Source organism: Balaenoptera physalus (assembly GCF_965194825.1).
Source record: "Balaenoptera physalus genome assembly, chromosome: 8".
NCBI classification, from domain to species: Eukaryota; Metazoa; Chordata; class Mammalia; order Artiodactyla; family Balaenopteridae; genus Balaenoptera; species Balaenoptera physalus.
The window spans coordinates 76,360,707-76,377,206 of record NC_138887.1 but is presented as its reverse complement, the minus strand read 5'-3'; the positions used below and the strand labels follow the sequence as shown (position 1 = coordinate 76,377,206).

The following is a 16,500-nucleotide window of genomic DNA, read 5'->3' as shown; positions in this document are numbered from 1 at the left end:
ACATGGTCTCACCTTAGTGTTGTTAATATTTTTTTATTTTAAGGCTTCATTTTTTTTTAAATGCACTCATCTGTGTGATGACACCAAGACCTTCAAGAAGCAATTTAGCATAGTAGTTAAAAGTATTGAGTCCTTGCAGGATAATCTAGAAACACAAAGAGAATTACTGATATAATAACCCTTTGACCCAGCAATGCAAAGTCTAGGAATCTATTTACCTTTATATCTGCTCAAGTACAAGATAATAAATGTACACGTATATTCACTGAAGCATTTTTTTGCAATAATATAAGGTTAGAAAGAATGCAAGGGTTCAATAACAGGCAACTGGTTGAATAAACTGCAGGACATCACACAATGGAGTTCTAAGAAGTTCTAAAGAGAATGAGAAAGGCTTCTGTGTACTGATATAGAGAGATCTCCAAAATATACCATTAAGTGGAAGAAAAAAAGCAAGGGGTATATATACGAATTGGAGAGGGGTTAAAGTAAGGCTATATATCTACACCACACACACACACACACACACACACACACACATACACACACACACTTATATATGCAAAAAACCCCCACTACACTGGACATATAAATAAGAAACTAATAAAATATTGTTATGTAGGAGGGAAGGGAGCAGGGGTAAAAATAAGAATTCTTTGTGAATATTTTTCCATATAATTTTGATATTGAATTATATAAATGCATTACCTGTTAAAAAATTACAACTAAAAAAAATACTAGAATTGACAAACCTAAACATATATCAAATTGGTAACATGATCACACAGAAGAATTATAGAAAGAAATACCCTGATTTTGTGAAAGTCTGTGAGCTCATAATGATACTCGAAAAGAGAAAGGCAGAAAAAATTAGTTGTCATCATTGAGGTTGTTGTTAAATTCCTCCCTTTGAGAACTGATGACTAAAGGAAGAAGCAGTCCAAAATGCTTCCCCAGTCCAAAATGTTTGTCAGGGTAAACAAACAGATCTAGTTGATTAGGGAAAGAGTCTCTTCACTAAGAAATGGCAGCTAATTAATATAGAAAAAAATGATAGCATTAGAAAAATCACCATTTTGTGATTTCTAATGAACAGTAATTCAGGAAAGGGCTGTCAGATGGAGCAGGCCAGTAGGTGCATAGTTGAGGGGAAACTGCACATCTGTATGGTATTAAAGTAAATCCACACAGAATACTTTCTGGTTACAGGGGAATAACATCCCTCTAGAGCAGCAAGCTCGGGCTGCCATCCCATAACCAGAGGACAGTCTGAGTTTCAGTATCTAATGGTGGAAACCAGATGGCATGTACCTCCTGATGGAGTGCCATATGAAACACACAACAGCACCCAAAATGTATTCTAGACAAAATTTTATTCACGTGAATTGACCAAGCTCTTTGATGTAACTTCCAATTTATAGGAAATACAGGGGACAGAGGAGCAAGCTAAGTGACCACATGAGGAAGCAATCAGACAAACATTGAGAAGGAAAATTAGTAGATGAAAAAACGGACTGTTTTAGATTAAAAATACCTAAGGGACATAAAACCATTAAAAATGCATGGCCCAGACCTAAATCCTGATTTGGACAAACCAGCTTTGGGGGAATAGCTGGGGAACAATTAGGGTAATTTCAATATGATTGCAGTATTAGATGCTATGAAAATTTATTGACAGGGAAAGAGAAAGATTATTATTAAAGGAAAACAAACTCTTTACAGCATCATGATCTTGTTTTAGTTAAAAAAATACATATGTGTGTATAAAATGATCTAGAAATATATGTAATAAAATATTAACACTTAACAGTTTCTGGTTGGTGGGTGTATTAGTTTTCTATTGTTGCACACAAATTACCAAAAATTTGGTGGATTAAACTTCTTCTGTAAGTTAGAAGTCCAACATGGTATCACTGAGCCAAATCAAGGTGTTGGCAGGGCTGCATTCCTTTCTGGAGGCTCTAGGGGAGAATCCATTTCCTTGCTTTTTCCAGGTTCTAGAGGCTGCCCACATTCCCTGTCTCATGGTCCTTCCTTCATCTTCAAAGCCAGCAACAGCAGGTCAAGTTCTTCTCGTATTGATCGCCCTGAACTTCTCTTCTGCATCCCTCTTCCACTTTTTAGGACCTTCGTGATAATCGGGTTCCATGAAGATAATCCAGGATACTCTCCCATCTCAAGGTCAGCTGATTAGCTACCTTAATTCCACCTGCAACCTTTCTTCCCCTTTGCCATGTAACTTAACATGTTCACAAGTTCTGGGGATCAGGACATAGATATCTTTGAAGGGCCATTATCCAGCCTACCACAGTGGGAACATGATATTTATCTTCTTATTGTTGCTCTCTGTATTTTCTGGTTTTCTACAATGCATATATGCTGCTTCTGTAATAACAAAAGGCTATTCTTCATTGAAAAATAAGTATAGTGATGGGGGAGGAAACAATATCATTAAGTGGTAGTATTTTGGAGATCATGGCTATATACCTATAGTAGGAATAAAGAAAACATGTGACCTAATTGTATGTGAATAAGTATTGGTGGCTTGGAAAATTTCCACTGACAGAATCATATTAAAAAATCCAATAGTTCAAACAACGTGTATGAAATGGCAGATGACATTCTGGAAAATGTTATGTATCTGAAAAATGACTCTAGTGATGACAAGGACACTGTGATCAAAGATTCACGTGAAAAGTGTGAATGACAATTTTCATAAAGTGTGAGTTCAAGTCTCAGCTCTGTCACTTACTAGCTGTGCGACCTTGCGCCAGTTATTTAACCTCTTCTTGCTTCCATTACATTATCTATAAAATGAAGCTAATAACTGTACTTTCCTCATGGTGTTACTGAAGGATTAAATGATTTAAAACCTGTGAAGGGCTTAGAACCGTGCCTGGCACATGACAAACACTCTGTAAATGCTAGTCATTTTTGTTTATTCTTCTGGCAGGTGTTTGTAGCCACCTGTCTCGGATGGAAAATCACTCTGGATTAGTTAAGCTGGTACTTATAATCTATCACCTCTAAAAATCATGTGAGAGTCATGCACTGATTATCAATAGGGTTCTTACACCCACAGGAGACTAGAGTAATTACCCTGAGGGTTTCACTATTGGGAGTTTTCCCCAAATGGCTGGTTCCCAGGAAACACCCCACCAGTGCCAGTACAGTGGCTAAATAATAATTTTGAAGCATCAACAATTACTTAGCCCAGAATCATCAATACGACGAATGGCACTTACCACTATGGGATTCTAACACTTGTAACCTGTTAGAAAGAGAAGTCTAATAATTTGCTAGTTTGACAACTTGGGGGCAAAGAAAACAAGTTTTCCAGGAGGATGAGAGACTGGAGACAACTTCAGTATATATCATCCTGCTCATTGTGAATTGATATTAAACCAATCGGATACTGTGAGTTGTTGAGATCAGTCAAGCACAAATAAAACACCACATTTGAAGAACTTTATCATTAACAAACTCTAGTGATATTGAATAATGTTCCACGGAAGAAATGCAATAGATTCTTTAATGTTTAAAGCTGGAAGGGATCTTAGTGATCATTTTAATTCAGTGTGTCTCAGACTAGATTCATGGTCCTACCTGCCACCTCCCATTTCTTTTTTCTTTTGTTTTCTGCAGGATTTTTTTCCCAAGCCTTGAACATGCTCTTGTACACTGTGACTATCCAAGACCAAGACCTGGTATATGACCCATCCTGACCACAGAAGCTCCTCCTTTTTGCCCTTATAATTTTTTAACTTCACAAGGGCCGTTACTGGTGATAAGAACCCTCCGGGCAAACGACGATGTATTATAGCCATTTCATAGAGCACAATGCCCAGAGCAGCCAAATGATTCACTTGGTGAACTAAATGATCACAGAGCTGGCTCAGAATCTAGGCCTGTTTCTAGAGCTCTCTGGAGAGAACCTGTGTGCTGAAGACATTGTGCCCTGGGCCTGAGCAGCCTGGAGTAGAGCAAAGGAACAATGAAAAGATGGAAACAGAACCTACAAGGAAAGGGAGAAGAAACAGTCACCTGAGAATGTGCCTTCCTCCTCTTTGCCTTTCTGCTCAGCCTAACATTTATTAAAGACCTACAATTTAAGAAAGATATTGTTGTGTGTTACAGAGGATGACAAAAAGCTGTGCATAAGACTTGGTCTTGCCCTGGAGGACGTCAGATTCTCAGTGAGAAGGCACACAGGAAGTTGAAATGTTAGCAACAATCCTATTTTCCTAACACTTATAGTTTTTAAGAGCTTTCATGTATATTTCCCAAAACTCATATATTGGGCAAGTATTATTTGTCCCTTTTTATACATGAGAAAATGAACCACTGATCAGAGAGACTGTGACACGGTTCAAGGTCAGAGACCCAGCAAGTGGATTCCATCCTCTGATTACCCCATACACATCGCATGGGCAGTTTATGACAAATGTTTGGCTTTTTGATGACAACTGCAAATGCTTTTGGGGTTTTTACACTGCATACAGTAAATTGTTTGACTGCATCCAAGATGATTGACATTATTAAGACTGATTTTTAAAAAAGGTTTATAAGAAAAACAATTTGTAACAAGGGAAGGAAGACATGGCAGGGCAATGGAGAAAGCAAGAGTAAATATGGTATCATGTACTTTTTTACCAAAGATTTTTAACTGCAAAAATAAATGTTCAGGGACTTCCCTGGTGGCACAGTGGTTAAGAATCCACCTGCCAATGCAGGGAACATGGGTTCGAGCCCTGGTCCAGGAAGATCCCATGTACCACGGAGCAACTAAGCCCGTGCGCCACAACTACTGAGCCTTTGCTGTAGAGCCCGAGAGCCACAACTACTGAAGACCGTGCGCCTAGAGCCTGTGCTCCACAACAAGAGAAGCCACCACAATGAGAAGCCCGTGCACCGCAACGAAGAGTAGCCCCCGCTCGCTGCAACTAGAGAAAGCCCATGCGCAGCAATGAAGACCCAACGCAGCCAATAAATAAATGAATAAATTTATTTAAAAAAAAATGTTCATCGCAGAAAATTTTGATTGCAGAGAAAAGCAGAATGAAAAATAAAATCTGTCCTCTCGTCAACCAAAGCAAAGCAGTGTTCAGCCATCCCTCACTCCCCCCGATTTTTAAAGTCATACACACTATAAAACTTGACAACTTAACATTAAGCTTTTGAAAATTCTTTAGTTCTAAATATCTTTAAATGGTAACAACCACTTTTTTTTCAACCTACAATGTATCATAGCAGACAATAAAAAAGCATTCAAGTTTGAGGTACACCAATTACATTTTGGAAATTAAATAGGGATGCGTAGAAGCTGGAGGGGTGTCCTTACAGATACATTAGCGTTCTGCCAACAGAAATGTTTGATCCTGCCCACAACCAGGCTCCAGTGCTGCGGCTGGGACCTTTGATCTTGAGTCCCACTCCAGCATATGGTGCTACTAAGCATAATCAAAGTGCAAATCTTTATAGAAATTACAGAGACTGAAAAAGGGACGGATGCTTCCTTCCTCTAATTTCCTTTCCTGCCATGTTCCTGGTCTTAAGTAAAAAACATTTGGTCTTTTGATGAAATCTGCAAATAGTTTGAGGGTATTTTACACTGTATATAGTCAATTATTTCACTGTCCAAGATTATTTCCATTACTAAGATTGACAGTGTTTCTTGCCAGAACAGAGTCATGGTTTTCGTGCTCAATTACCACATGGGTATGAAACTGCCTCCACTATTTTGGCCCCATACAGTGATATTAGAATAAGGAGACATCTACAGTTCTGGGGGAGGTTTTTTGGGTGGGGAGTACTTGCCACTTGTACATTCCAGATTTTGATAAGAAATCACTGAATATTTACAGGATGAGTTGCTAATCCTTGAAATTGATACTCTTCAAAAGAGGTGTCTTCCCTACAAATATTGTTAAGCCATTAATTATAACAATTCAGATCAAGTTGTGAGAAAAATAGTATTTTTTTATGAAATTCCCTTCAAATATATCTGTCAGTCCACCAAAGACAATGGGAGACAATTTCTGAATTAAAATATTGAAAACAAAACTCGTATTTTGTCAAAGTGGATCATCTGTGCCCTCTCACCAACATCCTGCAGTTAAGTTTGAGTGACTGCAACGCACCAGGCCTCAGGCAAGTTTGCAGTTTGGAAGAAACGTGGACCCAGGAAAACTTTGTGTGTTGTTTCTCATGGTTACTGATTATTGTGCCCAAGCCTTACATAAATTGTTTTTAATAATGCAGTTATTAAGAGAAAAAAGAGACACCTAAAGCACCATTCAGAAAGTTTAGTCAAGTGCAGGCAAGTGCACTCTCAGTGGGTGGGCACTGGCCCGGCCTCTGTCTCTCCTGACCAGGCAGCACCAAACCTGGTTGGCAAACCTGGTTGGCTGGTGCTTTTATTGGACCAGTTGCTAAATATTTTGACTATCACCCCGAACTGGCCTCATTAGTTGTAAACATAGGCTTGTATCAACAGGGAGCCCAGCGAGGTCTAACTATAAAATCCTGGGGTCAGAAGTCAACAGTTTAGATTGTGGTCTGAACTCTATCATTACAGCGGTGGATCATTCCAGAAGTTAGCTAATTCCTTTAATTCTTAGCATCCTTGCCTCCAAATTGGGGATATGAATATTCCTCACCTAATTGCCTTATGAGACATGTTGAGGGTGAAATCAGGTATTAAATATGAAAGCATTTGTTTTAAAATTTTTTATTCATTTCAAAGAAATCCATAGTAATTGTATAGCATTTAGAAAATGCCAAAGCATAGGGTGTAAACAATTATTCATCTTCTCACCATGTAAAGATAACAACTGTTAACATTTCAAAAATTTTCTTCTAGCTTTTTATGAAAACCCTTTGACAGTTCAACAATAGTTGCTGAGTACTACAAAAATGAAATAAAACAAGGCTGATGTCCTTCCAGCTGGGTGGGGATATAAAATGGTTAAATAAATGTTATTACTGTAGTATGAAGAAATCCAAATGAAAAAGTACTGAAAAGCTGTACCATCATACTCAACTACAGGTCTGGTCCCTGGAGATGACAAATATTTCAGTATTTAGGAATAAGGGACACTTTTATATCTAAAGCATTTCCTTAGGCGACTGACTCAATTCTATTCTAAGGGAGAACATCATTATATTACTGCTATAAAATTTCAGGTGCACAGAAACACTGTACACTGTAACCGTAAACAGTATGTGGATTTGCCTTATTTCCTATGTTACACTCAGCCACCAGCCGTCTCTCCTTTTTTAGCTTTTGCCAGACTGCCCACAGTTCACTGTAGTTCCTGTAGATACACAATCTATTTGTACACATCGGTTTCAAATAATCAGGCATCTCTGAACTGATGGATAAGGATGTTCCTTGGACATAAAATCCTTGGACTCTTTTTTTCCCCGGACATAATTTCCTTGAACTGTTGGAAGCAGTCACCTTGTAAATGGCCTTAGACACATACAGTATTATGTGGACTGATGCTTTCTACAAAGGTTTTAGCTCTTTATTATTTTCTTCCCAAAAGATAATTACTATGAGCATAGCAAATGGTGCTCATCCTGTTTATGATGGCACCATGCTTCCGGATTCTTATATGCATTTAACTCCCCGGCTATGCTTAGCTCCCAGAAGGCATGGACCTTGTCTACTCTGTCAATCCCTAGGCTCCTAGAAAAGGAGACATTGAAATGTTTGAATAAGCCTGTAAGAATTCTCGTTCAGTCACAATACCTAAGACGATACCTGGGAATGTGCTAAATAGAGATCACTAGGCCCTGTTCTGGAGGTTCTGAATCAGATTCTCTGTGGCTGGGCCTAGGATCCTGTATTTTTAATAAGCTCTTCAGTTTCTTCCTCTGTAAAATGGGGATAACAGTAGTTCCTACCTCACTAGGTAGGTGTGGAAATGAATGAGTTACTTTATGTAGAGTGTTTAGACTACTGCCTGGCACTCAGCACTACATCAGTGCCAGCATTACTACTGTTGTTACTAGAATATGATCAGCCAATCATGAACAGGTGTTCTGGAAATAGTGTCTATTAATTTTCTCAAACTTAAATGTGCATAAAAATCATCTGGTGGCTTATAAATGCAGGTGCTGGGGCCTTGCCCACTGAGATTCTGATTTAATAAGGCTAATACCTATCCAGAAATCTGCATTCCTATATTTCCTTAAGGGCAAAAATGGAGAATCAGCAGATATACTGTAAACCCGTGATTCTCTCATTCACATTGCTAATCCCCAAGGCAAAGAAACTTGCCTCTCAGACTGGGGCTAAGATGAGGCTCAATTCAGATAAAGAGAGTTTTGGGGGTCATTTGATAGCATGCCAAGGAACCACTGGGACTCTTGGTTTCCTACTTCATCTGTGTCAGGGGCCACACTGCCTGTCTGGGGTTGGCTCACTACGGATGAGGAAACAGCTGCCGTCTCTGCAGCTGCCCTGAGTAAGTTAAGTCTGCCGCTCCAGCAGGGAGTGGCAGGCCCTACCTCTCCCTGCAGCAGGGAGCTAGGCCTGAGCTCTTCTCGCCTAACCTATCCTGCACCAGGGCAGCCTGGGCCAACTCATTCCAGCTCCAGGGGCTGCTGAAGACATGGCCTGGAATCCTTCCTGCCTCTATAGCTGAAGATCAAGGGAACCACAGGTTGCTTGGGAAGAAAGTGTGTACATCCCTGGCAAGCCCAAGATTCCATGCCTGGGCAAGAATAGCTGAAAACCCTTACGCCACATATATGTGTCATGGAACCAGCCCAGAGTTGCTTGTGCTTCTGACCTCTGAAACCACCCCCAGAGTGCTTGAGATTTAAAGGGCAAACTTTCCAAAAGTGAAATGACAAAGCTCTTGTTTCTCTTACGAACAGCTTTCCTTCCTGGATTTCTCTACTTGTGATTATGCAAATTATACATTTAAGCATAATCAATACTTGACTCTCCTGGAACCTGATCAAGCTGGGATCCATCCATAAGCAAAGACATTACATAGTTAAGAGATAGGCATTTAAATGGAGACAACTCTGTCCTTACTCTTACTAAAAATTATTGCTTTTTATAGAAAATTAGGTATAGGCTATGTTATAATAAAGTAGAATTTACGTTTTAAAAAATGCTTTCCTTCAAACTCCTGTAATTTTTCTCCTTGTTCTTTAATCCAAGTACATGTACTTTCTTCTCCTAAAATGCTACATATGGACAGACGTCTCCAATGTTTGAGAAGCCTGGGTTTAGAGCACTGGTCCGTGGTTCCTCCTCTTAGCTCTGGGTCCTGCGTTACCAGGAGTCTCCTGGAGGTCTCCCAGGCATTAGAGTTGAAATCCCAACCCACACCTCCAGATTCTTTTGACAGCTACCCTTTAGCCTTCTCTTGGCCCTAGGGGTATACACTTGTGACATGATTGGTCTCCAGGAGGACAGATGGGAAAAAGGCCTGCACAGACTTAGGCAATTAAGTAAGGAATTCCAGGGTCCCAGGAATCCTGAGCAGGAGTGGGGATGTGGGCAGTGGGTGGTTACATATCTTTGGAAGCCTGAAATCAAAATCCTGCTCTTATGGTGAGGGCCAACCAAAGCAGGACTGGAACACGGCCCTCTAAAGTGCAGGGTCCATGGTAGGGACCTAGGTTGCCCTGGTCCAAGAGTGTACTGTATATATAGTATCTATATAATGCCTGCACGTATGTTACATAAGTGAATACCTTGGTCTGGATGTTCTGTCAAAACATGTCTCACACAAATCTCTGTCAGAGATTTCAAGGTTAGAGATGGCAAGAACTAGAGAGATAACATTTTCTTTGTGTGGCACCTACTTTATTTAGGCAGAGATACCTCTTGATGTTGCAGTGCAGATGTGATTATGTCAACTCCCTGCTGAAAGCCTTAAAGGGGAATAAGGGACTATTTATTTGGAAGTCATTGTATGAACAGGTTGTGTGACACTATTAAAAAACACAGATGTCAAAAGAATCTCACCAACAAAGATTCAGACAGAAGATTTGGAGGTTTCTCAGTCACTCTCTTGCACCTGTCCCCAGGCTTCCCCTCTTCCTGCCCTGCTCGCCATCACATAGGTAGTACTCAGCACTCCCCTCCTCTGGAAGCCTTCCTCAAGCTCTCAGTCCAGCCAGGTGCACCTCCTCAGGGCTCCCACGGCACTGCAATTGCTCCCCGCCCATCAGTCTCCCCGCTAAGTTGTTGCACCCTGAGGCCCTGTGTCTTATCAGCACTGCCTTCCCACAGCTCATCCTGGGATTCGGCACATGCTAAATTCTCACTAAATGCTTCTTGCCTGATCACCAGCAGCAATACGGAGTTACTTTTATAGCTCTTCACTACCAGGGGCTCTAAGACTACCAAATTCAAGCAAAATTTTAACTCCTGAAGAGAGACATGGTCTGAGAATAAATCAAACACCTGAACACATAGCACCACAGACATGGAGACCATTGGGGGCACATATGGATATCACATATGTGTACTCTGAAGTTTTTTAATGTCATTCATTTGTAAAGTGGACCTCAGGTTATATGCCTTTAAAAAGGGAAGCATTTCTTTAAAAGATGGCAATCACGCTTTTTCAGAAAGAACGTATACGCACACATACACTCACGTACTTTACCTGCAGATCTCAAAATTTTACCCTTACTGAAACTAGATTAAGGGTGCTAGCGACACCTATCAGAAACTGTTTCTACTTATTTGAAATATGGCATACTATTATCTATTTTAAGCAAGGTTAACTACATGGGGCAGATGTGTTACTTTAAGAAAACGGAACGTCATGGAAAACCAATTGTCTTTTGACATGAAACCACGGAAGATGTTATTTTTACCTGCAATCCAGGACTACTGGTAGAACTATTAGGCACTGGACAATAATACCCAAGACATTAAAAAATACTGAACAACCGCAGGGGTCTGATAACTTTGTTAATCTTACTTAGAGGCATCTACAAAGGAACAACACCCTCAGTGGAGTAAGCGATTAGTCCAAACTGTAGTGACCTCTGAGGGAATGCCCCTCTTGGCCTCGTTTACTCTGAAAGTCTTCTTGGAAGAGTCAGGAAAAGAGGAAGCTTATGCAAAGGAGGAGGGTCTGATTTCTGCTTCTTCCTCTTCCACATCACACCTCTCAGTTTCCGACCTCCTTCCCGCTCAGAAGGCCGTTTGTGCGTCCCAAGGCTAGGGCCTCAAAAGCAGATGCTGCTACAGCTGCATCCCAGGTAGATCTAGTGGCTCAATTTGAAAGCCAGCAGCTGCTTAGTATTCTTTCCTCTGAACAATCAAATGACCTCTGTTGCCACCAAGGACTGAGGTCCTCCTCGCAGCTTCTGGGGCCCAGATCAGAAATTGTGCTACACGGTACAAGCTTGGGCCTCACCCTCTAGGGCAGCCAGACCTTCATAAGGAGGACTGGAGTCAAGAACTAAACGATTTCAGAGGTTTCTCACAAGGAGAACTAAAACCCAAACTACCAAACTGCCTGGGCAACTTCATCTTTCATCTTGTTCAGAAAGATACTTGGTTCCCCAAGTTCATCCTTTATTAGAAATCTCAAAACAAATCACAAGCAAACTTGCTCTGCTCACTGTGCCCTGAATGGACATTTCACTGCCTACCTACGTTCCATTCTCCAGCCCCATCTCCCTGGACCCAAGGTCCCTGCTCATCCATAAGTGTTCACTGACTATGCTGCCAATGGTCTCACTTTTCTTTAAATTCACTTGCTTATATGAATCGCCAAAGGAGCCAATTAATCACCATTGAACATTGGAATTATTCAAAATCATTTGCATCTCAGCAGCTTTCTCATACTACAGCCTTACATTGTTATTTGACCTTTCCTGTCTTGCCCTCCCCACTAGATTGTCAGCCTCCTGAGGTGAGGCTATGTCTCTCTCCTTTAATTTTCCACACAGTAGGTCCTTAAAATTATGTTTTCTGAACATCCTGGGATGAGGGTAGGGAATGGCTTGCAGGAGCAAACGGTAATTAACAGCTCTTTCTTGCCCATTCTCCTTCTCAGCTGGGGCTGCCCTGAATGGAGCCATTAATAAATGCTCCACTCCCTATTGATAATAAGTGTGAAGACTCCCCCAACTAAACCAGGTCTGAAAAATTGTGGGCCAAATTTCTGAAGATCACCGCAAGCCCAGGCATAAAGGGGGAGGGCCCAGCAGGTAGCAGTTACCAGAGGGTCTGTGAAGGTTATTTTATATATATATATATGCACACGTGCAGAGCCTGCCCCAAGGGCTCTAAGACTGGAGGAGGATTAATGGGACTAAATCACCTAAATCTGACACTTTCACGGTGGCAGAACCAGTTCTGAGCTTCCTCCATGCTCTTGCCTACAGCAGGGCCAAGCAACTACTCAGTTTAGATCCCTAAGAAGGGGCGGTGCCTCTCCTCGGCTATTGGGCACCAGTACAACGATGTCAAAAACCCAAGCACGCAACAGCCAGAATGGCTTGACCTAGCCTCTTCTGACAGTAGCCCACCGACAGCTCTTGGCAGCCAGCCTTGTGCTGCCCGAAACTTCCCGTAGAACGCTGGCAGGTTCCGTGCTGCCCCAACTTCTTGCAGGGGGCCACCAGGAAGAGCAACTGTCTTAAAAACGAATAAAACGAGTCGCGCTCCCACTGCTTCGAAGCGACTGGTGTGCTCGTCTAAAATAAAAAGGTTTCTGTCTGCAAATCCCGTTTGCTCGCCCGGTAATCCACCCCCGCCCCCAGCCCGGCGTGTCCGACTCGTACAGCTGTTTTTAATCCCTACTCTTCTCACTTGGCGTCCCGGGCTCCGGTTGACCAGACGCGGAGCCACTTAGCGTTTCCTCCTCCCCCTACCGGGGTCTGTCCTCCCTCCGCCATCTCCTTCCCCCCGCCCCCCCGCCTGTATCCCCGGGGGGCAGAGTGTGGGAAGAACGAATTTCCGCCCGGTTTGCTCGCCACTCTCAGACTTGGGTCCCTTCCGGACGCAGCCTTGCACACCCCCGGCTCCTCCCGGGGCTGTTCCACCCAGGCCGCGCTACCCGTCCCGGACTGGGAGCGAGGAGGCGCGGGCTGCGGGGGCCGAGCCGCCCCGGCGCAGCAGCCAAGCCGCGCCCGGAGGAGCTCTTGGAAGGGCTCCCGCCTGCAGCTGGGGAATCCGCTGGCGGGGAGAATCCGTGCCAGGGAATCCAGCTCTCCGGACTCAAGCTGCAAACAAAAAGCTCAGGTCTTGCTCCCTCCCTCCACGCCCCCCCGCCCCCGACGCGCACCCGGAGAAAGTTCTGCAAAAATGCAACAAGTAGCACCCGGAGCTCGCGGAGCGCCCTGCGCCTCCTGACTTGGCCAGGCAAAGCCCGCCTGCAGAGACCCGGGCCAGCCACCGGACAAAGGGCGGAGGAGGGGCTGGACGGCGCTGCGAAGTCCGAAAGAGGCCATTTAGCGACTCTGGCCAGGCCAAGGGGAATGCAGAGGAGACACAGAGCCGGCGGGCCAAGAGGACGATCCGGCCGCAGAACGCAGGGCGGGCGGCGATGGAGGCTGCCCGCGCCTTGCGCTTCCTGCTCGTGGTGTGCGGCTGCCTTGCGCTCCCGCCGCGGGCCCAGCCGGTGTGTCCGGAGCGCTGCGACTGCCAGCACCCCCAGCACCTCCTGTGCACCAACAGGGGGCTCCGCGCCGTGCCCAAGACCAGCTCGCTGCCGAGCCCGCAGGACGTGCTCACCTACAGCCTCGGCGGCAACTTCATAACCAACATCACGGCCTTCGACTTCCACCGCCTGGGGCAGCTCAGACGGCTGGACCTGCAGTACAACCAGATCCGTTCTCTGCACCCCAAGACCTTCGAGAAGCTCTCGCGGCTGGAGGAGCTCTACCTGGGCAACAACCTCCTGCAGGCGCTCGCCCCGGGCACGCTGGCGCCGCTGCGCAAGCTGCGCATCCTCTACGCCAACGGGAACGAGATCAGCCGCCTCAGCCGCGGCTCCTTCGAAGGACTGGAGAGTCTGGTCAAGCTGCGGCTGGACGGGAACGCCCTGGGGGTGCTGCCGGACGCCGTCTTTGCCCCCTTGGGTAACTTGCTTTACCTACATCTGGAGTCCAACCGGATCCGTTTTCTGGGCAAGAACGCCTTCGCCCATCTGGGGAAGCTGCGCTTCCTCAACCTCTCTGCCAACGAGCTGCAGCCCTCCCTACGCCACGCGGCCACCTTCGCACCGCTGCGCTCCCTCTCCACCCTCATCCTCTCGGCCAACAGTCTGCAGCACCTCGGGCCGCGCGTCTTCCAGCACCTGCCGCGCCTTGGCCTACTCTCGCTCAGGGGCAACCAGCTCACGCACCTCGCGCCCGAGGCTTTTTGGGGGTTGGAGGCCTTGCGCGAGCTGCGCCTGGAGGGCAATCGGCTGAGCCAGCTGCCCGTGGCGCTGCTGGAGCCTCTGCACAGCCTGGAGGCGCTGGACCTGAGCGGCAATGAGCTGTCCGCTCTGCACCCCACTATCTTTGGCCACCTGGGCCGGCTGCGCGAGCTCAGCTTGCGCGACAATGCGCTCAGTGCCCTCTCCGGGGACATCTTCGCCTCCAGCCCAGCCCTCTATCGGTTGGATCTAGACGGCAACGGCTGGACCTGCGACTGCCGGCTGAGGGACCTAAAGCGCTGGATGGGTGACTGGCACTCGCAGGGCCGGCTCCTCACCGTCTTCGTGCAGTGTCGCCACCCTCCGGCCCTGCGGGGCAAGTACCTGGATTACCTGGATGACCAGCAACTGCAGAACGGGTCTTGCACAGATCCCTTACCCTCGGTTTCCCCGACTGCCGAGAGTAAGCGGCATGACCTACCCACAGTCCCGGGGAAGGAAGTGGCGCCCCCTGCAGGTGCCCTCGCGGAGGAGCCGCCACCGCAGCCACAGCCACAGCAACGGGGTCGATTTCTGCCAGGGGTGGCCTGGGATGGGGCCGCCAGGGAGCTTTTGAGTAACCGCAGCGCCCTAAGGCTGAGCCGGCGGGGCCCGGGCCTCCAGCAGCCGAGCTCCAACGCCGCTGCTGCCGCGGGCCCGGCGCCACACCCCCTGGACCTCCTCGAGAAGCCTGAGCGGGGACGTCCGACTCCGTCGGATCCTACCCACACGGAGCCCACCCCGACGGCCACGCTGGGCTCTGCGCCAGCCGGCGACCCCTGGCAGCGCGCGGCGAAGCAGCACCTGGCTGCGCAGCAGCAGGACAGCACCGCCCAGTCCGACAGCAGGGTCGGCCTGCCGCCGCTGGTATCCGACCCGTGTGACTTCAACAAGTTCATCCTGTGCAACCTGACCGTGGAAGCAGTGGGCGCCAACAGCGCCGCGGTGCGCTGGGCGGTGCGCGAGCACCGCAGTCCCCGGCCGCTGGGCGGCGCGCGCTTCCGCCTACTCTTCGACCGCTTTGGCCAGCAGCCTAAATTCCACCGCTTCGTCTACCTGCCTGAGCGCAGCGACTCGGCCACGCTTCGCGAGCTGCGGGGAGACACCCCCTACCTCGTGTGCGTGGAGGGCGTGCTAGGCGGCCGGGTCTGCCCGGTGGCTCCCCGGGACCACTGCGCGGGGCTGGTCACCCTGCCGGAGCCTGGGAGCCGGAGCAGCGTCGACTACCAACTGCTGACCTTGGCCCTGCTGGCCGTCAACGCACTGCTGGTACTCCTGGCCTTGGCGGCCTGGGCGTCACGCTGGCTGCGTAGGAAGCTGCGTGCCAGGCGGAAGGGCGGGGCCCCCGTGCACGTTCGCCACATGTACTCTACCCGACGGCCCCTGCGCTCCATGGGCACCGGCGTGTCCGCCGACTTCTCTGGCTTCCAGTCGCACCGGCCGCGCACCACGGTGTGCGCGCTCAGCGAGGCTGACCTCATCGAGTTCCCGTGCGACCGCTTCATGGACAGCGGGGGCGGCGGCGCGGGCGGCAGCCTGAGGCGGGAAGACCATCTCCTGCAGCGATTTGCCGACTAGGTAGATCCGGGCCTCCAGGGGTGTGGAGACCATCTCACTGGCCTTGAGGAGCCACCTCTCCGCGGGCTCCCGCAGCCCACCTCAGGGGAAGATCTCATTTTATCCGACCTTCTCTTTTCCCCCTTTTGTGCGCTTGCCAGAGAGGCCAAAGGGGACAGATGGCTAATTCTGCACCACCTCCCAATCCCAGTGCTCACTCGTGAAGTAAATGGATGGTATTGGTGGTCAAGACCAAGAGTAGGGGACAAATGGATGGTGGGGTCCAGAGGTGGGAGGCCTTCTTAACGTGCAGACATTGGTGCAGCTATGAGAATGGATTTTTTTTTTTTTTTTAGCATTGTAATGCAGTAGGCTGGTCCCCTTTGGGATAGAAAGGGGTGCACCTTGCTCCCTACGTCACCAGAAAGAGATTTGGATGCATGCTTTTTTTGTTTGTTCAGTGTCAAACTGAGGAGTTTTGTTTCTATTTAAGGAAAAAAGAACTTATTACCATTACAAAGGAGGCTTGGCAACTGACTCCACTGGC

At 46.8% G+C, this 16,500-nt stretch overlaps 2 protein-coding genes and 1 long non-coding RNA gene across 22 annotated transcripts in view; 2 read left to right on the top strand and 1 right to left on the bottom strand.

Moving 5' to 3' along the window:
- CPVL (carboxypeptidase vitellogenic like) overlaps positions 1-3,626 on the top strand; it is a 148,196-nt gene extending 144,570 nt beyond the window's left edge. For 2 of the 3 annotated variants that reach the window (XM_082471975.1, XM_082471976.1), the window contains one exon: positions 1,995-3,626. In XM_082471975.1, coding sequence (XP_082328101.1) covers positions 1,995-2,135 — 141 coding nt within the window. In that variant the 3' untranslated portion in view covers positions 2,136-3,626. The remainder of the gene's footprint in view (positions 1-1,994) is intronic. The other variant, XM_082471972.1, reaches the window with a different exon arrangement.
- The window catches only part of LOC309665569, a 61,549-nt gene extending 47,705 nt beyond the window's left edge, over positions 1-13,844 (bottom strand). Inside the window, exons 1-2 of the long non-coding RNA XR_014266497.1 lie at positions 13,730-13,844; positions 13-145 (exon numbers count right to left, since the gene is read on the bottom strand). This is a non-coding gene — a long non-coding RNA (uncharacterized lncRNA). The remainder of the gene's footprint in view (positions 1-12; positions 146-13,729) is intronic.
- The window catches only part of TRIL (TLR4 interactor with leucine rich repeats), a 137,481-nt gene that overhangs the window by 2,242 nt on the left and 118,739 nt on the right, over positions 1-16,500 (top strand). For 17 of the 18 annotated variants that reach the window (XM_082471802.1, XM_082471799.1, XM_082471803.1 and 14 more), the window contains exon 1: positions 3,646-15,974. In XM_082471802.1, coding sequence (XP_082327928.1) covers positions 13,542-15,974 — 2,433 coding nt within the window. In that variant the 5' untranslated portion in view covers positions 3,646-13,541. Of the gene's footprint in view, positions 1-2,124; positions 2,182-3,645; positions 15,975-16,500 lie in introns of those variants that run through there. The other variant, XM_082471797.1, reaches the window with a different exon arrangement.